The sequence below is a fragment of the Apostichopus japonicus genome, chromosome 2 (assembly GCF_037975245.1).
Source record: "Apostichopus japonicus isolate 1M-3 chromosome 2, ASM3797524v1, whole genome shotgun sequence".
NCBI lineage: Eukaryota > Metazoa > Echinodermata > Holothuroidea > Aspidochirotida > Stichopodidae > Apostichopus > Apostichopus japonicus.
Genome location: NC_092562.1, coordinates 19,539,297 through 19,563,013, shown reverse-complemented (window position 1 = coordinate 19,563,013; position 23,717 = coordinate 19,539,297). Strand labels below are relative to the sequence as shown.

The following is a 23,717-nucleotide window of genomic DNA, read 5'->3' as shown; positions in this document are numbered from 1 at the left end:
TATCAATGCAGTCTGAGAGTACAAAACTAAAAATATATATAAATTATTCAGCTAAAATCAGAGTCATGCACTTTCCAAGCCTGAAATGTTTCAGTCCATTTGCGGAAATAACTCCCACGAGAAGCAATCAAAAACTTGTTTTTTTCTTTCATTTTCATAATTTCAGGGACTTCCATGGTGTTTAGTTTTTTTTTGTTTATACTGCATCTTCAGCTAATAAGCTTTTATTGCTCCTCACTCTCATCATGTGTATGATATTCAACAACAAAAAGGGAATAAAAATGCCTTAAGCAGATCACTTAAGCTCATTTGATCACTTAACATTCATTTATGGATACATTGCCACTCTGATGTTAATTATTCCACAAACATTATAAGCAAAAAAGAATGATGAATCTTGGAAATTGAACAAAATCCTATTATTGGTGCAATAAGATTCACTGACAAGGAGGTTCAACATCACATATGATCAATGCATTCCCCAAACCTTAACCGGTTTGTGAATTAACGAGCGACGTACTCACCTCATATAACCTATGCATTACCGTATTAACCTCGCTCTAGCATCTGGCAATTTGTCTGTATGTGAGTGTGGCCATCTCCCTTCCGTAATTTCCAGCTGTTACGCAAGTATCGCTCTCTTATTGCTCTCACTAGATCCTAAGATTTCAATTACTTCGTCTAAAGATTATCCGAGGACTCTGCGGAGTACTGCCGTCGCCTTCTCAAAGGCTTCCGCCGAAATTTCTGTACCCCGTAAGGGTTCTTCATCCTCCGCCTCGGAGTCTCCACTGAGGAGGCGGGCACTAGCTGCGATTGACAGCGCATCATCAGCTCTGGAGGAGACGTCGTCCCAGGGATCTGCCTGGGCCTCCTCAGGGGCGAGATCGTCCGTAACCGGTGCTGGCGGTGGCGCCGGTTGTGGTGGAATTGACGGAGCCCCTTGTTGTTCCGGGTCCTGTTGACTCGGCTTTTGTAGCAATTGTCCCAGGAGGTCTTTAACCTGGGAAAGGAGAGCCTGCCCCGGATCTGGGGATTGTCTCCTCTTTCGTTTCTTGGCCCTGTGTCGCCCAGAAGAATGTCCGCTCGAGGACGAGGGCGACGAGCCAGACCTCGACCTGCGTCGAGGTCGCCGGTGTCTTTCCCGGCTCCTACCGCGGCTACGGCTGTGGGTACGGCTTCTGCTTCGGCTTTGGCGCCGTTCCGTACTCTCCGGGGAGAACCCCGAGAAATCTCTCCGGTTGTGGTCCCATGACCCCGGAGTTGAAGTAAATAAGTCCGCCACCGCTTGTCTTCGGGGGCTTCTGGACTCCACGTGGCCTGAAGTGGACGGACCCTCCTGGGGTCGCGGCCGTGGCTGAGCTGACGCCGCACGGGAATTAGCTCCATCTCGTATGGATACCCGTTCCTGAGGAGGGTTTGAGCCATCTCGTATGGCGCCCTCCGTTCCCCCATGTTTAGGGCTTATGCCATCTCTTATGGCCGCCTGGGGTTCCTTCGCCGGCGGCTTCTTTTTCCCCTGCTTTGAGGAAGCCGCCTTCTTTCCTTTCTCTGCGGCTTTATCCGCCAGCCAGGTACCGATCAAATCCCAGCGCTCCTGGGTCCAGTCCTGGCAAATGGAGCAGGTCTGCTTACTCCCGCATGGGCGACACTTTGGGCATAAATCATGCTTATCCCATGCTTTGAACGGACGGAACTGCTTACAAGAACGGCAGTTTTCCATCCTTTTTTTTTTTTTTTTTTGAGAAATCTCCGAAAAATTTTTTTTTTTTTTTTGAGAAATCTCCGAAAATTTCTTTTTTTTTTTTTTTTGAGAAATCTCCGAGACCTGAAGCTGTGAAAACTAAATTAAGAACAGTTACTTTACTGCAGAATGAAAACGTACACGGCTGCTGTACGTGAACAGTAAGAAATTCGTATCTAAACCAGTACGAAAAATAAACAAGGCAGTTACTTTACTGCAAAGGGAAAACGTACACGACTGCTGTACGAAAACAGTATGAAGAACTAAACAAAGCAGTTACTTAACTGCAAGTAAGCCCACGTACACGACTGCTGTACGTGGAAGTAAATAAACGCTAGGAGAACGCTACACTAAAGTGCGGGCCTAGCCACGCTACGTGAACCACGTTCACGAGGTAAACCAAAAAAACGTTCGAAAATCACGAAAGAAAAATCGTTTCAAAGACAAAAAGCAGTTCAAACGTGCAGGACGTTGAATAGATGAAAAAGAATTACAAAAACAACGATAATCTTTAGACGAAGTAATTGAAATCTTAGGATCTAGTGAGAGCAATAAGAGAGCGATACTTGCGTAACAGCTGGCAATTACGGAAGGGAGATGGCCACACTCACATACAGACAAATTGCCAGATGCTAGAGCGAGGTTAATACGGTAATGCATAGGTTATATGAGGTGAGGGAGTACGCGCTGTGAATTTGCCATATACTGAATTACAATTTGATCATAGCACTGATCATCTAAGAAAGGTATGTATGTACACAAATACACATGGGATTAGGTGAAGGCTCTTTTTCATTTAAAAGTAAACTCACAAAACACAGAAGTTTATTACCAGGGTCAATAGGAGAAAAAAGTAATTATTGTACTCAGGTGCTCAAATGCAACTTTGTCTCGTGTATGTTTAATCAACTATTTACTACAATAAAAGTGTTTAACTTGATGAGATATTGGATATCAATGGTACACAATCTATGCATTTTTTACTATTAACATTGCAAAAACAGTGCATTGGTTCAAATTTTAGTAAAATGCAATATCAAAATGCAATATAATATTCTTCTAAGCAAGTTTAATGGATTATAAAAAATGCTTCGTAAGGTTAATGCTGCAGTGTGTTTTAGAATCTGCAAGATGATCAGAGTAATTGTCACTAGATATGCAAATATGTACAATGTCACATAGAATATAAGGTACTGTGCAAGCACTTTGGTCTCTGAGATATCTGAATACATATAACATTTATCATTAAATTAAAAAACTGTATTTTGTATTTTAATGGGATTTTAGAGTATGACATAGTTTTGAAAGTTAATTATATTCACAACAAAAGAAGCTGCTTCTGGTATCCCAAAAGGATAAAAAACTGTTATTTTCACAAATTTGCAATGGCAAAATGTGAATGTGAGTTAATTATTCAAGCAATGTGATTATGCAATGTTCATAATTCAATATATGTTATTGAAACAGTTGCTAAATACATTCAAAGAATATGAATAAAAACATGACCCTGCAGAGTTTTTGGGAATTGGACACAGGAAAATTCATGCATCTGCTATTTTGTATTCACTTGGTCTGCTTAGAGCAAAACTTATGATTATCTTGTTGAGGGAAAACAGGAAGCCACTTGGGTAAAATTATGCTCTTATTGAAAATGATTGGCAGTTGCTAAGAGACCCATTATGAGGCTCTCGCTTATAATGTAAAGGGATATGAAGATAAGGGGAAAAGAACTGCCTTGAGTATCTAAACAAGAGAGAGCATTAACCATGGTTTAAAGCGATCGTTGATTGTATCTCAGGACATCTTCAAAAACAAGAAAAGAAACTGCAATGATTAAATTACAACTTTCAAGGCAAGCCATGCTGTTTGGAATGTTAGAATAAGCAACAACACTTAATATGCTAACGCCCTCAGTCTCTTATGACCTAAAGAATGTAAAGAATTATTTTTTTTTCTTGACAACATAAGAAAGAAGATGAAGATTATTTGAAGTAACAAGACGAAGGTGATAGCTGTTAATAATAACCATTTGAAAAATGAAACTCCCAACAGTTGATAAAAACTAACAATTATTTAAAGTGATTCCATGCATAGGGAAAATGGAAACAACATCAGATAATATTTAATCTTATATGTTTGTTTATGTATTTTTTTGTCAATGTACTGTTTATGGATGAAATATGTCATTTAATGACTGCAAATGACAGTGATAGTTGTTAAAACTACCTTATCTTCCATGAAACATTCACATTGTTGGAAATACATAATGAAATACTAGCTAGCTGCATCTTTTGCAGGCAAGTTTCAAAGAAAGTCCTGATTTGTTTGAGGGAACTTAAGGAGTGTTAGCTCAGTGGTTAACACCGGTGCCTTCCAATCATAAGGTCTCCACTTCGAGTCACTCCAAGATTAATGTATGTCGACCAGTTACAGATCGAGTTGTTGACAATTGACAATTCTTAATCATGGACGTTTAAGAATCTAAGAGACTGACTTCGGTCAGCTTGCAGCTTTGATAAGCCAATGAGACTTCTTCGCGAGTTCCTGCTTGCGGGAGGATCTAAAATACATACATACTTCTCTAGAAAGAAGAACCCAGTGCAATTATAACCAATGATGGTGAGAATTAAGCTATATGTTAAATATTTAGTTTTACATACAAACTATGAAATGGCCCTGTCATACTAGTCCTATCTAGTTTCATGAAACTTGACAAGATTCTGTCTCTGATATCACTGTGAATTCCTTTGAGGAATATCTCATGAACACTTCTGGGCCTCCACATTCCCTAATTCACACATATTCAAACATATGTGTGGTTTTTACCACTAATGAATAGCACGTTTTAGCAACAAAACATTGCCCATGATTTGTTTGACAACTTTTCACATGTTTGGTTGTCAACCAATTGGTTGTCAACCAATTGGTTGTTTGGTTGTCAACCAAGAAAGCGTCTTAAAGGTATTGTCAGTCACGCGTGCATTTGCTAATCTAAATATAAGCTTTGAGCTTCAGTTTAATTGTATCCAAGTCTCCGAAATGGAGTAAACTGGACCTATACCTGCAATTCTCCTTGCAGTTATTGAGGACAGGATCTTTCTAAACATATTCTCTCAAGGTATACATTCAGATATTTGTTACAGCACTATACAAAATCTGTTGATCACGCTCATTAGGACCCAAGGCCGTATCTACAGCAACTGTTAGGATCGATATGACAACACCAGCTACAGAAATATTGAAGCTCCCCATTCTCAACAATATTTTTTAAAATAGCTACTAAATTGACTCCATTTTATGCACATTCCATTTTATTTCATTTTTACTTTATGAAGATAGCATCATGTAGATACAGGTAAGGACTTTGTACAGCAACGTTTTATTTATATCAACAGTGTAGCAACATTAGTGTTTTGCAACAGCACTTACAATTCAAGGATAAGTAAACAGTAATAATAGCATAGAGCAACAAATTTTCCTTTCTTCCCTGCTGCACGTATCTGAGATTTGCGTAGTGCTTTAACAACATGCAATAAACGAACACGACCATTACTTTTTCTTGTATTACTACTATTATAGTATACTATTTAATTATCTGTACGTGTAGAGAAAGCTATACAGTTATTAAATTTAGTGGTCACCAAGAGAATCTATTTGTGGTATTTTGCCACAGCCTTAAAGGTAGTATATCCACGAGAGGAATGTAAAAGTTGTTGACTATATCAAACTTATTTGAAGTATTTATTGGGCATCCTTTAGAAGCTTATAAAATAGGCCTACCATTCATTGCATGCTGTCATTGAATACAATTTTCTTTGGATTACCATTGATAAAACGTTATACAGACAATTAATTCCACATTTAAATGTAGAAAAGTCCACAACATACAATGTATCAGTTGTGTTTGGAATGACCATTTTCAGCTTCATTTAACATATATTTGGTACAAATGCTAGATTTCAGAAGAGTTTTCAACTATAGTAAGAGAAGGGAGGTAGGTCAGAGAGAAAGAAGGGCGAGGAGGAGATGCAGTAGGTCTATTCCTTTTCTCCGCTCTCCTCCCTCTGCCTCTCCTTCCACAACCCCCCCCCCCCCCCATCAGCTGATATTCCATAAAATGCATTCACTGACTCATTACATTTCACTGAATATGCACATGGTAGTTCAATCTCTTTAATCATTCTCTATCTAGAAAATTTATGTGACTGGCTGTTTGAGTTAATTGATCATACGATGAGAGGCCAATAGAAGGCATTAATACTTCGATAAATCAATTCTTCAATTACTAATAGTAACTATGTCTCAAAAACGCCATGTGACACTTTCAGAGGTTAATGTTTAACATGCTATATTCTCCTGTTACACTTTTGTTTCCCTCCTTCTGGCCTTCGCATGGGCTAACTTTCATGGTCGTGCCGTTAGAAGCTATTTCAAATTTAACTTTGTGCTGTGACCATGAAGTCTCCTTGGAATGATATTCCCTAAAAGACTTGATCAATAATAATGTTTTCACTTGACTAACTTTGTTTTTATTTCATATTATTATATTATTTTTTAACGATTATTTTCTTTAGGAAAAATATTATTTGATAATGCATAGCCTTGAGATTTTCAAGTTCATCTGGACTATATACTTTTGATCATTTACTGTAACTTTTTAGTTTGTCTGTCTGTGAATGCGATTTTTTTTTACTTTCATATCTTGTTTTGATTTTGCTATACATCATTCTCTAGAGGAAATTACACCCTACCTTAATGGAAAAGATATGGTGAATACCTCATTTTATAGGTATGTGTTTCTTTGCATGTATGTGCCTTGGCACTTCTACCCTTTAACTGAACCTTGCCCTTGTGATGCAATGCAATCCAACCTAACTGTCCTTGTTGGACAGAGCAAATGGCATTACCTCACCACCTTCAGTCCTAACTCGCATTGAAGCAGATCTACACACAGGCCAAACATGTTTTACAGTGCACGTGAATAGAACACACACAAAAATGAGCTCCAGCTAGATTAATGTAATTAAATACATCTAATATTTAGAGAATTCAACAAATTAAACATCCTTTATGTATTAAACTATCATAGTAATACTCAGTGATGTGTGACAGAGCCAAATTTATTAATCCATGAGCCCAAGTTTCATGTCAATCAAAAGTTTTTTAAAGTTCTTGAGAAATGTTCTGAAGGCAATAATGTTCGAGCGACTGGACCACAAAGTACATGTAGATCATGAAATTAGTTAACCGTAAGCGACGCAGAAATCAACGGAAGATCAAAGAACTTTGATGACGATGACAGACATCACGGACGACATTAGCGGTCTTCTGTATTTATGTGGGCTAATAAATTCTCACTTTAATGTTAAAAATATCTCCTTGCAAGATCTAATAAACAATTTCACCAAATCATAGAATGTGAGGTCTGGATGCAGGAAGAGTTGTAAAACTGCTACTAAATTGTTAAGTGTTTATATTTTCTAAATTGAAGATATCAATCTTTCAGACAAATATTCAACGACTTTTGTAATAAACATGAATGTTTTGCACCGTACAGACATGTACCCTACATCATGTGCTAACTGTGTAATGTTATTTGGGCATCATTCCTTACACAAATAAAATCTTGTTGCAATAATGTACAGTAACTGGCAGACCTTCAAACCACTGCCTTTAATTTGTAGAAGAAAATGTACATAATTACAAGGTTTATAGATATAACTTTAAATATTATTGTAATGTATCCACATAGAAGCCATTTTCTGCTCCTATTGGAGTCACCGTACTGTGAAAAAGATATCATCTTCCAGTATATTACATAAAATGACAAGCAGTACCATTTCTACTAGATGGCCTTGATTTGCATGGATTGCTTGCAAATAGGCAAACCATAGGAATAACACATTATGCATAGCTTCATAAAACGCTGCGTGATAAATTGATGAGTAGGTAAGCAATTTTCTCACTTAGCAGTAAAATGGTTTGGCTGGCATGTAATGTATCAGTGCTATAATAACATTGTAAGTATACTTGGTTTTCTTTTCTTCTTTCTCTATCCTGGTCCACGCATAAAAGGGGTCCATGATGGAAGGGATATCGCTAGACTATAACTTTCACTTATTCACCAACAGAGCACTGAACCAACAAAGCAGCTACCTCCCTACTGTAGTTAATTCAATATCAGATAAAATAACAGTTTCATAGTATGGATAATTTAATAAACTGAAACTTCACTCAATTTCGGTTTTTTTCCCTACATGATGGGACTAGGAAAGAGTCTAGTGCAAATGAGTAACTGAATAACGAGTGACACTTTCCATGGGAACGAAACAGGAATACCAGCCAATGATTATGACAGAGATACGTAAGAGCAAGGGCCCATATGAAATCTCTATTTTAGGGAAGGTGGGAATGGGGATGGTGGGGTGGGTGTGTAGGTTAAGATAGAGGAAGGATTAGGGAGAAGAGGGAGGAGGGGAGGATGGGACCATCAAAAGTTTGCTTAAGAGCGCCGTCAGATATTTTTAAGAACATTTTCATGGCCTTTTGACCCTATTAGGACTTCCTGACAGTCATTACTACATCAAGTGGCATTGTACATCATATACTAGTTTCTGGGATACATGTACAGAGCATGTAGAGCCTACACAAAACAATGTACACCTCTGCATCACTGAATACACACCACTAACTTATTTTTTTAGTGATTACAGAGTATTTTTGGAATTGATATAAACTTTCCGAAAGTAAGAATGTTATAATGGAAGGCTATTTAGCTACATAACAGACATAAAATTTGTGATTGTTAATGGCATCCTTGCCAACCAATTAAACTTTCATGTTAACAAACTCAATCTTGAGGTGAATAGGCTATTGCAACAATTCAATTCAATTAATTTTGCACAAACTTGTTAACATTTCTCTCACAGGGCAGGACCTCACTGGTTTAGTTGGGCATTAAAGTTTTGGGTAAAATATTGTTGACAGAACAAACAGGAAAGGCAATCAGAAAAAATGGATTAAAGGCTAATTAAACTTTTACACGAGGTAGGCTTAGGCTACGATACTTGCAAAGTACTTAATTAAGGGACTCTTCAGCATCAATAAGAAAAGTTACCTTGAACTCTTTACCATGATGTAATTATACTTTGCAAGTACTTTCTTTCTAAACGAATTTTTTTTTCAGAAGAATAGGAGTTAATATTCAGAAATACGCTGAAGTTACGTGAAAGTAACAAGTTTCAATGCCTCATTGCAAGCAAGCAAACAAACAAGCAATCCAAAATCAACTATAATTTTTGTCACAAATTTCAATCCAATCTCTACCAGTAGTCTGACAACCTGAAAAAGAACAACCACCAAATAGGTTATACCAAAATTAATATAGTGCCCAGCACATCAATACTTCTTGATTTAAATATATATCTTAAATTTTAAGTGCAATACTTAAAAAATTTCAGGCACAGATTAAGAGGAAGACTGAGATGAGACTGCTTTCCAATGTGACTTTGTTGAAATCAGGGTAAAGCCCCAGAAAGGGCTACTACTGAAATTTGAAAAAGGCTTCAAGAACAATTGAAATCTTTCTAAGAGTGAAAGAATTCTAATATATCATGGCTGAATGCCAGCTCATGCATTGACAGCAATCCTAAATCAATCATATGCACATCCTTACATCCATCCTCTGACGGGCAGTTTCATTTTGCTAAGAGCCTCCTCCAACAGTCATACCTTTAAATAACATTAATTTATTACTTTTATATTGCAGTAATTAAATTACTATAGATCTCACCTCCATGAGGTATTATCATTTTCAACCGCTTAGAGTGCTGGGTCCTGCTCCACATGCTCTTGCACTTCCCTCCATGTTCCAGGTCCCCGTTGGAGGTACGGTCCGCGTTCCGATGAAACGACGAGCTGCCATTGCAGTACTTGTGGCAGTTGCAAGGGTAAGCTCTCTCCGACATCCTTCGTCCTATTTCATCCAGGTCATCGGGTAAAGTATCCCTACCCTCGGATAATTCCACATCTTCGAATACATCCGACTTCTCCGTGAACAGATCCTCAGACTCCTGTAGCCTCTGGGAGTAGCTAGCTGACGATGGTTCACCCACATCCATTCGCATTTCAAATGACTCTGAGCCTACGCTGGCTCTCGTCAAGTTGGAGTCTGATGACTGGAACACGGCATTCGTCATTCCTGCCATGGCGGCCTTGCACTCCGAGGAACACATATATGCACATGTAACACCAGATGAGATGAGAAACTAATTTGTTTGATGATCAATCGGAGGGCAGTCAAGTGCAAAGTTTTTAATCCTTCTGGATGCCGAAGCCCAAGAAAATACTTCCACTGCAGTGATTTTGCTCATTTCTTCAATCAAGAGTATTGATCTACAGATGTATGTTTTGAGAAATAACCAAAGGCAGCAATGCATGACAAAAAAAAAAAAAAAACAGTAGTAAGACGAAGCACAAACCGCACAAGGATTGGGAGAGATTGCAAAATCGGTGTTGTTTTCAGTCCGTTCAAATCAAATTACTTAGGTACACATTGCACAGACCAGCGTTAAAAATGTAGCGACATCTTTACAAAATTGCCCTTCCGATAAATTCTATCGATAGAAATAGTTTTTGAGGCTGTAAGATAATTGAAAACTTGAGACACAAAACGAGCTTCTTCCTCTTTCGACTGGAACTCGCACTGCCACTGCTCCTTGCAATACACTTTAAGATTGATCCATTGGAAGGAAGGGATAGGCTGAAGAGAATTTAGAGGAGATGCATGGGAATATGATGATTTTTTTTTTTTATGTACAGCACGATGAAGACATGGTACTAAGAAGCAACTATTTGAGAAATTTAGCTCTTTGGGCTTCAGCTAGGTAATTGTTGAAATTTATGTTGCTCACTAAGTTTAGGGAAGAAATGTATGATCTTAATGCAGTTGTTTGGTAAGTTAGGAAACAGTATAATCATCGTCTTTTTCAATAGTAAGAAGATTTATTGAATTTTCTGCCATTAAACACAAACAACCAGGGTCATATAAAGTCTGTTGGATTAAAAAAAAAAATTGGCAGAGAGGAGATGGGAAGACAGTTCCCATCCAAGTAGTGGAATCTTTTTATTTTATTTTGCTCTTTGTTTGTCTTTAATGGTGGGGGAAAAAACAGTTTCAGTTTCCTCTCATAAGACATTTAATATATGAACCCACTTCAATGTTTTGCCAAATATTGAAAGCGTTTGGAATACCATTAATGTATTTTTGAAATTTTGGGGAAGGGGGAGGGAGGGGGCAATACAGATGACCTTTAATGAAAACTAGCACCCAGCTGTTTATTATGATGGTATACTAACTTTAAAATAGATCCTAATGAGGATTGCATTAGTACACGTATAAAAGATCTCATCGAGACTGACAATGATGAAAGCCTATATCATCTGATGAATCATACACTTTTAGATTTGCCTTTCCTTACTTTTTTCTTTCTTCTTTTTTCTCTCCTAAAAATCTGCAAGTTCATGCTGGCAAGGCTCATTGCAAAGAGCACTCGTGATTTGCTAAGATTCTAAATATTGAAGTTTCTAGATGCTTAATTCCAAAACAAATTCAAGGACATTGTGACATGAAAACTATGGGAAGAGCCTGGTTATTTTTAAGAGTGACATATCTTGCTGATTTGTTCAATTTAATCTGTTATTCTGTTTCAACACTGCAGGCACTTTATTATATGTAAAGCAAGTCTAGATACTGTATTCCAAAGAATGATAAACAATTCAATACAAAAATAGGACATATTCATTAGTATTCAATCCAGGTTTTTTTACGGAATTAATCTATTTAGAACTGATTAGCTATAAATGAAGAATGCATCAAGTTAAATCATCTTTTTCATTGTTTTCATAACTTTAATTTTAATAAACTAAACCTCACTAAAAAGCAAACCATGTCATACAAATAAGAGTAGTGATCATTACTCACAGTTTTAACGTTACGTTTTAATTAGATTAATGCAATTGTTCCAGCTTAGAAACAAAGCAACAAGATAATTACTTTCCTGGTGAATTACCAGAAATTTGACTCCACTATACTTAATACCATTGCTTAATAAGTACTTGCTTGCTGCCAGTAAATGTGTCAATCAAGCTTTGGATTTCTATTTTATTTTTGATGCATGAGGCAATATAGCATTAATTAATATTTCTAATGAAGAAAGCTATGACAAAATAGATATATATGAGAAAAGGGGGAAAAATAAATAAATATGAACGATAAACAGGTCTGCAATATGAAAGTGTTTATGACCACCTTAGTATTATAAGTTTTTAGTTGACTCCACTATACTTAATACCATTGCTTAATAAGTACTTGCTTGCTGCCAGTAAATGTATCAATCAAGCTTTGGATTTCTATTTTATTTTTGATGCATGAGGCAATATAGCATTAATTAATATTTCTAATGAAGAAAGCTATGACAAAATAGATATATGAGAAAAGGGGGAAAAATAAATAAATATGAACAATAAACAGGTCTGCAATATGAAAGTGTTTATGACCACCTTAGTATTATAAGTTTTTAGTACTATACTGTACATAACTACTTTAAATGATAATGGGGAAAGAAATCAAGGCACCTCATATACAAAATAAGTGTCAAGCAAATTTATTAAAAATGAGGGCAGTATTTTCATCTAGTTTAAGAAAACTTTAAACAACATCTGCAAATAGCAGGATAAAAAGCTAGGCTTAATCTGCCATTACCAATTGATGGCATCATCAGAATTGTTGGTGAGTGGGAGTGGGATGAGGGAGAGGGGAGGGGGGGGGGGGGGTTAAGGAAGAAGATAGAGTGAAGTTTTATTTCAGGGATGAGAGCTAGGGGCATGTTATAATGTGTGGTGTAAACAAAGTAGTTTTTACATCTATGGGTCAAAACAGAATCATTGTTTCTGTTATAATGACTGTACACAGCACGTCTGACAACTATATATGCTGCCGTTACGAGCCATTTTATATCCTCTGGGATACTGAAAGCAAACCACTTAGTATTCAATTGGTTACTTGATGGTATTAAATTGTGACTTTTAGTTAGAAATTGAAGAACCATTTAAAGGCATAATCACTACATAAGTTTGAATTTCTCATGTTGTAACCCTTTCGTTTGGCATCCAGTCAATCCTGTATTAAGATTATCTCTCCTATTTATTACAATGAATGTTAGAATTACAAACAAAGGTTGAGAGCAGAGATGAAAATTAAAAGAACAGGGAAAACATATTTTGATCATTCTTCAGTGTTTCAAGGATGTATGTTTAGGATGTATGTTGTTTTGTTTAGACAGTCATTACTGTAAATTTGTGATATCTCTTGTGTGTACAAGTCAGAGAACTCCATGAACTTCCATGATAACAACTCCAACAGAGGTGGTTACATACACAGGCTTTTTATAAGGTAGTATGCTAACTTTAAGAAAAAAGTTACTTCTAATTCTGGTTTATTTCATAAACTAAGGAGTCGAATTTGTGACAGATTTCAGTTCCCTAATACTCTGTGCCATGATCAGGTTATCAGCGTAAATAAAGTACCTCCTTTCAAAATTGAAAAGAAACAATGCAAATATTTGTAAGCATATCTCATTAAAAGTGTAGCTCTATTCAACTCCACTTTATTATTATTTAGAACTCTTTTTGAACAGAAAGGTGAACCTAGTTCATCATTAATGTAATTAATGAATCACTAATCATCTAAAACTGATCATGAGAGGTTTTAATTTACTGACATTCTGAAATGCACTCTACTTCTCATATACATTTCTAAAGAAAATAATGACTAGAACTACATTTAACTTCCCAGGTACATGTTAAACTTGCTATATAATCATTGGGCTATAGCTATGTGCCACAGTATGACAAAATGGTGGGGCTATTCAATAAAATAACAATAAAAGTTTCACTTCAATCGACAAACCACAATGCATTTAAGTGTGTGCATAGCATTCTCCATCCACCCTTAATTAAGGTATTAAAGGTTTCAAGAAATGGTGAGGGAAAATTATATATGTAGAATATATTAAATTAGTTTCTAGAATCGGGAGACAATTCTCAAACACAGAGAGGTTTGGGAATGACTTCTTTATGCTAACTTGCTGCTCTCTTAGCTTAAAATGTAAGTGGTTATTGGATATAGTGATGTGCAAGTTTTATGCCAGGACCAAATCCCTGAAACATATGATTCCCCCTCTCCTCCCTTTCTTTGTCTTAGTCACATGATGTAATCTTGACAGTGTCTAAGGTAAGTTCAGTTATAAACATTATTTTAAAAACAAACTTGAGTCATACCAAATCTTCACTAAGGAGTTGCAAAACCCTGAGGTCACTGGTTCAAATCCTATCTAAGCCCAAAATTGTCTTTGCCCTTTTTTCAAATTGTTAATAATTTCCTCGTCAGAACTCTGTTGTTGATTTAATTCAAAGAAATGATAGCAATCCTCATAAGAGACTGATGAGGAGGACTTTCGAGTAATATGTGTAAAGAATTTTTAAAAATATATATCAAATTCACGACACTGAGGTAGAAATTTTCATGACATTTTCGTCAAACTTATTAGATAAATTATAAAGAATTCCTACATTTCTTTAAAGTAGATGTCACTTCAGACACTTCATCCTCAAGTTGCAAGTTAACATTTGCGAACAGAGACAATGATGAGATGATATTGCAGTAAATTGACAGCTGTAGAACCTCATTATTACACTACCAATCCCTGAGGTGACTAATCTCCACACTTTTAATATAATTTACATTTCATTATTTGCATATCTGACTATAACTCAGGAATCAATAGTTGGCATTAAGTCATTGCATAGAGCCTGGGTAACATCATATAAACCATACACGTAGTAAAAACACCTCTTGATTATGCTGCAAATGTGTACAATAACCTGTAAATATCTAAATAATTAGGTCAGTCATCATGATCATTCATGGTCACTTCTGATCTTAATGCAGGCGTCACACTGTCGCGAAGTTGACACCAGATGGCCATACGAATATGGAATTTTGAATTTCGCACGAAGATGGCCCCGAACTTGGTCAACAGCCAATCAACAGCCGAAGCAAGTACGATGCCTACAGAAGGTCACACGATGGCACCCGAACCACACACGAAGATGTGCATTTCTATTTAAGTAGTTTACCTGCAGGACACACAAATGCCACACGAAGGCTATACACGACGACGTATTGATAAGTACATTGTCGAATGCTAGAAAGGCAAATAGCAAGAAATGGCAAAGTAAAATAAAATAAAGCTTTCTTATTGTAAGAGGAGGTGCTGGGCCTGTAAAAGTTGCTCATCATGTTCTCTGAGGTACATCAAAAGAAGCAATGCTGCTGCTTTCTTTTTCCTGGTTGTCTCATCACCAAAGTATGCCATTCTGCAGGAACTGAATTGTGGTTAATCGTGTTTGTGATTGTAGCTTTGGGGGTTACACACGCCTCTACTCTGTAAAGTTGCTTAGGACTGACTGAGGAAGATGCTCTGAGGCTGGCCTTTATTATGTCCACGTTAACATGACACCTGGGAAACACTTGAGGTTCTCAAATTCGGCTGTCTTCGCCGACACCGTGGTCCCATCTCGATGTCATCGTACTATAGTACGATGGTTACTCGACGGCATTGCGAGGGCTTCACGTAGTCGTGTTGCCTTCATAAGACAATCGGGCAGCTTCTTGTTTCCTTCGTATTGTCTTCGTGAGGCGAAAATGCCCGATGGCACCGATGATCATACGAAGGACAAATGAAGATGACACGATTTGATAAGATGCCCTCACGATGGCTTTACAAAGGGCAAAATGGACACACGAACTCAACACGAAAATGAACCTTCGCAAGTTCTTCCGGTAATTTTTTGGCATGCCAAAGATTTTGCCACCGCTCACGAAGTTGCTGCCGGAGCCTGAAAAACTCCACCGGCAGTCATGCGATGGCCTAAGATGCCCTCACGAATGGCCCGATGTTTTTACGATCAGAGCCAAATTTGAACATTTTCTTTATCGTGTGTCCATCTGGTGTCAACTTCGGGACAGTGTGACGCCAGCATAAGGGACTCAGCAATTTATAGTATGGAGTCAATACAGAATCATCAAACTGCTTGTTGTATTGTATATAATTCACATTCTCTGGAGTTTTTCCAAGGCTGGCTCAGTGGGATTTACTGTTTACGCGCATCACAATTTTTTTTTATGATATTAGGAATGATCTTTTCTTCATTCTTAACTCCTTCCACCACCTTATCCAACCCTTGCCTGATGCTTCCCATTTGGCTCCTTAGGAATGAAAGCCATCTATCCATAGACATGTTTACCGCTTTTGGCATACATAAACAACCCCCTCAATTGGAAGATTTGCAATTGCAGGTAAAATTGTGAATTGAGTTGTTATCGCAACAGCTGACTGCTCCGAAGACCATGTCTGACGGAGAATGACGTCTTTTATCATCACTAACAGAGGGACAAGGTGACAAACTATTTCACTTTTGGTTTATTGCAAAAGAGATATGTGGGCTCTAAGGTGACTTAAAAGGAGAAAATTAATTTATAACTGCTTAGGTTTGAGGTCTTATGCCATACGATATAAATGCAAAGCATACAGTAATATGAGAGGTAACAACAAGATGCACAAAACACTATTATTGCCCCAAAGGAGCCATTTCAGTGAGGATTAAGGATAGCCTAAAATGGCATCTCTGTGCTTTCGTAGAGAAACTTATCGTTAACATGCACTTCACATATTCTCCATTGCCTCACACTTGAATGATCACAAGTGGGTGCTAAAAATCTCTATTTATAGCTCATAAGAAAATGCAAGCAAAAGTGCAAAGTATTTGAAACCTTTTAGCAATTAATTTACCCTGGAACAAACAAGTTTAGGAAGAGAAATACCCATCATGCAGTCGTGAATGAGGAATCTCAGGGTTAATTGTGCATTCTATGAAGTATCATCAACATTACATGCTAAGTGATTACTGCTCTTAATTTAAAAAATTCTGACAATAAAACCAATTTTTTAATGTACATTCGACCACTTCTTGAGTGCAGTCTTAAATGCAATTTAAGTAATATAACGTGACTTTTGGTATAAATTTTTTTTTTTTAAATCCCAGTTTTTTGTTTTGTCTTGGTGAAAATTGGGTTTAGATCTGTGATTGATGAATGTATATAAATTTAGCCATGAAAAGTACTAAATATTAATTTTGTTGACATTGCTTGTGGTAGACGATTAACGTTTGTATCACATATATGATTTAGAAAGACCTGGAAACAGTTAACATTTAATATCCTCAAATGGAATTGACCCAATAAAGCAATAGCTCACTTTTACACTTGTGTTGTGACATGGCCACAGATCTTCTTCTCTTTTCTATTTTACTTCTCACATTTTGTAATACAAATGAAAGTGTACTAAGTCTTGCAGAATGCCAAATAATAACTATGTGGTCATCTGTGGGAGTTGAAGATTTAAAGGCATTGAAGACTCGCCCCAAACCACGTGCCGCACTCTGATAAAAGTTAATTTTCCGTTGCTTGCAAATGACGTTTTCTTCTTGTCTACAAAATGCAGACAGTGAAACGTGATACCTTGTTATCTTTTATCTAGACCTGAGATGTCCACGCTGCTATGAACACTCTGTTGTGGGTATTGACCGTAGCTGTATGTATTCACTGTACACTAGTGTCCAATTACCGACGGTAGCAAGCTGTGTGTGTATTTTCTGGGATCGATGGTGGTGTCTAACACTTCTGTTACACCTCATTCGAAAGTAGGTCAGATTACTGGCATGAGACGTTTCTTTGTGCGCGAGTCTTCACACCATTTAAAGAAATATAAACCTTTTGGAGATTCTTGGTATAACTTGTTTACAAGGTATTTTCCATTACTTTTGGTAAAAATGCATTCTGCACTCTAACTCAGTAATTGTACTATTCAAAGTGGTGTGCATTCATTCTTATCAACTAATGATGAACAATAAATTAATTACACTTTGGGTTTTTCACTTAATTTTGTGTTTTACATGGTACTTCTGATCATCTTTTAAGCCTGTGGATGTTTATTTTCCACTCAATCTAATTCTTTACTCTATTGCACAACCAAACATTTCTCATCATTTTTGTGGCCAACCACAGTAATTACTACAACTCTGATGGTTAAACTAAACAAGTGCCCTAGTTTTAGCTAATCAGCTTTTGGCAGAAAGTTGAGTCCCTCAGTTAGAAATACTGTGTAAAAATTGTACCCCCCCCCCAACCTCATCACAGAAAGAAAAAAAATGAGTTTGCACAAGAGTACTCTATGAACTTTTTTCTTACTAGGCTCTACAAGAACATTAGGTCACTTGCACTGTGAATGTGTGAATTATGTCACCTTTATGTAATTGTGTAGCTATGCTTGTACAATTTCGACCTCAGTTGCACTTTTCAAAATTACTGTAGTTGTTCATTAAGTGTCACACATTTTTCTGCCTTCCTGTTTCCCAAGATCAGTACAGGAAATGATGGCTTGGATATTCAGAGTGTTGCCTGAGCTGTTTTCATTCCTTCATGTGATAATTTTATTTATTACTAGGAACGTTGTTTAGTCAATTCTACAGTACACTGATACTCTGCACATTTATTTTTACTCTACAGATATAACATAGTATTTGTCATATACAGTGTATTACAATCAATATTGGTTATAGCAAAACATGATCAACTGTAAATTTTTGAGGAAACAAATTATCATTATGATATGATGAATCCAATACACACATTAATACACATCTTTGCACGTAACAATGACAAGTTGAGAAATATGCTAGATGTTATCTAAGCTGAATTCTACATAACTGTAACCCCCACCCCCCTTTTTCTTAATTATTGATTGCAAACAACGCTGTAGCAGCTTATACTTTCAATGGTGTTATAATCCACTGCTAAAGGCTCTTCTCAATACCTATGTATAGAAAATATTTATCCAATCACAACCAACAGCTCACACAGCAGGTGATAACTCACACATCCAAAGAACTGACTACATCAACGAAATCAAGTATTTTTAGACCATGTGAGAATAAATTTAAAGCAGTGTAGTACTGACTGCAGTCAAACACCAATCAATTCTTGCAGTCCAACAGGATTATATATTATATACTTTCATAACTTTTCCATGATAAATTAAGAAACTCCACAACATTTTCATGGTTAATATTCTGTACTTTTGTGTAGAACCAAAGGACGCAGGCAGGAGCAATTAAATTTTTTTTTTTTAAACAATCCACTTTCCCTGACTTTTCTATCGGTCTTTAATCATTACATCTCATCTGTTATACAAGTCATTGCCATTGTGGAGAACTGGAATAGCAGCTTAATATAGTAACTCTAATGATGTACTGTAATGACGTCAAAACTAGAAACATTTTGCAATTATAGGCCTCGCAAATATATATCATCTTCCTTCGATGCATACTTCAGCTTTAACCACAATCTATTTTGCTTTGGTCATCTTATATCGATCAAATGACGACCCAATTTCACCGAAAAAGAAAAATGCTTCGACGGAAGATCTATAGAAGCGTTAAAGTTTGTCTAAATTTGGAGTTCAAAAATTCAAGAACAGTCGAATAGGACTGCCTGGAGGGTGCAAACATATCTCTTAACTTAACTGACAATGGGATGACTCTTATCTTGACCTGATAACACAGAATCAAGGAAAAACCAGCAAAAAGTTCATAAAAAAGCCTTTCAGATATGATGACATCAAATTGAAAGGTCTCTGTACTTTCTGTCTTCATCGTTTAATCTCTTGCAGGATTACTCTAAACACTTCAGTATAATTAAGACATGGCAGAAGTTTGAATCTACATATCAATGGTACAGATGAAACATCAATCTGCATTTCTATTGTTCTAAAAACATGCCCGTTATTTGCGAGAATTTATTCAATATCTGTGAACATTTATAAGACCTGTCATAGATGCTGACGTCAAATTTCAACATGTTAAATAAATCGCATTTAAGTTCACAAAAGTGCTTTCAAAGATATGATCTGAACTTCAGAAATATTGTCATGCAGAGATGCCTTTGGGAATGTTAAATTAGACAGTAATATTTGTCTCAGTAAAGGAAAATGACATGAAATTGCATGCAATTTGAAGTTTGAACATGAATGAACCTTATGTGACTTATCAGCATTTTGGGTGGGGAGGGCCAGGCAGAGGGGTTATTTTGAACAAATATCATCACAGCTAGGATTACATTTACTATAAGCACTGTGTCATGCAACACAGGGTGCAAAAGAACAATCCTTCATTATGTGAGGGACACAATGAGTCTGTAAGTTATCTCTGTCGGTCATGCAGAGATCATTCCGCTCCTCTCCTCAATTTAATAATTATCTATTCCTCAGTCCACTGCTTCACACATGACAGCTTTGAATTGCATCTATGACGGTGATATGATTGAAACCTACAGACTGTGTTATAAGCACCATCCTCTAGATTCACCTTTATCACATTTTCAATTTCCGTTTTCTATTTCAAATCCTCATAGGTCTTACGAAATCTTCATATATATACACCCACGGAGTTAAAACGTGACTTGCACTATTAGAGGAAAGTTGAAAGAAAACTAAGTTTGAATAAGTCTTTCAGAGAAATTAATACTTTACTAATTTACTGAGTTAGTGTGGAATATTACATGGTAGCCTCGTGTACCATGGATGTAATATTGATGCAAACAGTAATAAACACCTCATATCAAAAGAAAACCAAAAGAATTCAGAAAGTGAAGTCACCTTCAACTTCAATTAATACCGTAATTGACATATATGTGAATTTAATACAATTTATACAGTCCAAACGACTCTCCTAGATAACACACACAAAATTTAAGCCACATACGAAGTTCTTGAATATAGTTAAGAAAAATAATAACATTGCACTCTGTGCTAGATGACAACTAAATTAACTTTAATCGAGCCAGACTACGTATTGCATCTGTGACCCTTAACTGGCAATAATTGCAGCAAAGTTTCACAGAAAAATCTGGAATGCAGAACAAGGACGAAGAACCTTTAGGTAGGTATATACTGTAGATCAAAGACAGATTGGGAAGAATTATCAGTTATGTTGATGGCATGATTGCCAATCAGAAAAATGAACATTGGTAAAGCTGTACTATATCACAGGGATGAGACTGAGCCGGGGAAAAAAAATCTGAAATTTATTGATCGCCGTCCTGGGGGAGGGGTTTAAGGGGAGGGGGACACCCCTTCCCCTTTAGAATTCTTTTGTCAGGTAAGGAGGGCTTAAATGCAAAATGGTGGACTCTAGATGGAATCTATCACATCACGTAACTCGCCAAAAAATTGTGGAATTTCTGCTTGTATAATTTATCCATTAGCTTTTTTGAACCAAAAAAAGGCTTTTTTGCTTGCTTTGTGCTACTTGATTCCACCACTGGTCAAATTCGGAGTTCCTTCCCTTCACAGTCCAGCATGTTGGGCAAAAATAAATAAATAAATAAAAAATTAAATAAAATAAAAAAAATAATAAAAAATAATAAAAAACGCGAATTACGAGAAAAAACGCGAAAATGAAAAAAAAAATAATCTGAAATCCGCGTTTCCGCGGAAGAGTCTCATGCCTGTATATCAGGTCTGAATGGTTCAAAATTCTGCAATATCCAGGCCTTGGCCAAGTACTCTTCTGAGTCCTGGTGAACACCCACAGTCCCTCACAGTGGTAAAATCAACTTTGCAATGTAAATGCATGTATTCTAGTACAATGACAGAGGAGATGCATAAACTGAATACAAAATGATATACATTTTCAGTGCCTGAAATAGCTATCCCCATACCCATCAAAATATATGCATTTATTTATTATAATTTAATCAACATTCCAATCTCAATTTAATTGATTTCATCACCCTTAAAACACCTTGTTCCTCTCCCCCCCCCCCCTGCCCCCATCCCTACCTCCCGTTATCCCCAGTCAGGTCTCATCAATTCAATCATAATATTGGTACTTATAACATCATGTCAGAAACTCTGCATGGTAAAACCAGTGCATGCATATATACTGTATGTTGGGGGGAAAACTGTGAAAATAATTACCACAATCTGACAAATGTTATTGGAAATAAAAAATATAACATGATTTTATTTGTTCTCTGGTTGCCTCTGTATTGAAAATCAATACAAAAATAACACAATTCAATTTTTTCTCTCCTTACCTCTGATAAAATGTATGAACTGAAATTATGTTTTTTTCCATGAGCACCACTTAGCCAAGCTTGTTAAAAACATCACTTCTCAATTACTGAGAGAATTATTTTTAGGCCAACCTCCATCTTAATTGCAGAAAATATCATTACTACTGCTGCAATGTTCCTAGAACGTGACCAACCAAAATTATAATTATAGATAAGCATCACACAAAATCAGCTAATTCATCAAAAGTTGATGGTTGCTAACCCTTTGTCATGAGCATAGCAACAGGTCCAATAAGTGGTCCTGATTGGTTTCATGCTCTTCACAGTATCCTTCTTGAGATTTCAAGTTCTCATAGATCTGGGCATATACCACAACAACATAGAGACTTGAAAATTCTATATATCTGGTACCCATGTTTGTAAAATACACTGACATTTGACACAATGCAGTTGCTTAATTGACTCTTCAAATGGGTTAGCTAACTATGAAGTCAAAGTAATCGTATCCGTGAAAGAAAAGAATTATAAACGCCTGTTACTTCATCATCTTAATGTGTCCTGGCCAGACAGGTATTACATCTGACCCTTACAGGGCTTTGAATATTCAAGACATTGAAGAAAAGCAGAGTCCATTGCTGGCTTGGGTGACTGCCTAACATTTCTTCCTAGGAGTTGCTACTCCATCATCATTCAATACAGTGATGTAATAAAAAATATTAAAACAAATTTATGTGGTCTTTTCACATAGCAGTAAATGACTTACTTTCCAAAACAGATATGCAACTGTCAACAAGCCAGGATCTAACTGCCAATAATAACTTTCTCACAGATAATATGAATTATAAAACTTCTCAAATATTATTCTTGTTCTTTATGAATAATATAACTATCACTTACTGGAATGTTTCAAGGATATACGACTCAAAAGACCCCTAACGAGTGCAGCCTAAGAATAAGTTTATGATCTGCAAAATGTTTTGTCTTAACTCGGCATGGGACAAATATCATGTGTTTGTACTGAGAGAATAGCCTATATATAAGCACAGGGAAATCCCTTGCTGTACCAACAGAATTACTACCAGAAAACCACTAATAAGCACATGCATTCCAATAAACAGGTTTGGATATAAATTTACGAGTAACAAGCTTACCTGTCTGAGGCTGTCTCCTAACATCCTCACAGGGGGCACGCAGTGTTAAAAAGCTACTACTCGACATGGTAGAGGGAGAGGGCCAAGGTTGTGAGAAGCCGAGTAAATCTTTGAAGCAACTAGTGGATACTTCAAATTCAGCTACTTAAAATCCATTAATTAATGACAAAAGTGCCTTGTATAGCTGATATGACAAGAATCTAACAAAGGTCTCATGATTGTACATGTGCTGCAACTTGTCGAACACGTTTTCAATATCCAAGCACGTGACTGCACAGGTGGTTAAGATTCCTTGTCATACAGACAGTATCGACAACCGAACAGGATGCAATAACGATTTGGCTCATAGTCATGTGTACATATGCTTGGAAATTTTCGAACAGGAAGCAAACGCTGGCGACAATTGCTTTTTCAAACTTGTACAGTTTGAGCAGCTTGATACACACAGCTGTACATACTGGATTAACAATAGACATTTGAAGCATTACCTCGTAGTGAAAATGCCATAAGGCAAATACTAGCAAAATATCAGGAAGCAAATGAGTAGGAGTTGCTAATTACACCAAAG

General features: G+C 36.6%; 1 protein-coding gene across 9 annotated transcripts in view; it reads right to left on the bottom strand.

Moving 5' to 3' along the window:
* Window positions 1-23,717, bottom strand: part of LOC139981342 (solute carrier family 4 member 11-like) — a 196,503-nt gene that overhangs the window by 107,583 nt on the left and 65,203 nt on the right. Inside the window, exon 1 of one of the 9 annotated variants that reach the window (XM_071993740.1) lies at window positions 23,150-23,450. The exons of 7 other annotated variants lie outside the window; for them this stretch is intronic. In XM_071993740.1, coding sequence (XP_071849841.1) covers window positions 23,150-23,216 — 67 coding nt within the window. In that variant the 5' untranslated portion in view covers window positions 23,217-23,450. Of the gene's footprint in view, window positions 1-9,536; window positions 10,429-23,149; window positions 23,451-23,717 lie in introns of those variants that run through there. One more of the 9 variants, XM_071993729.1, reaches the window with a different exon arrangement.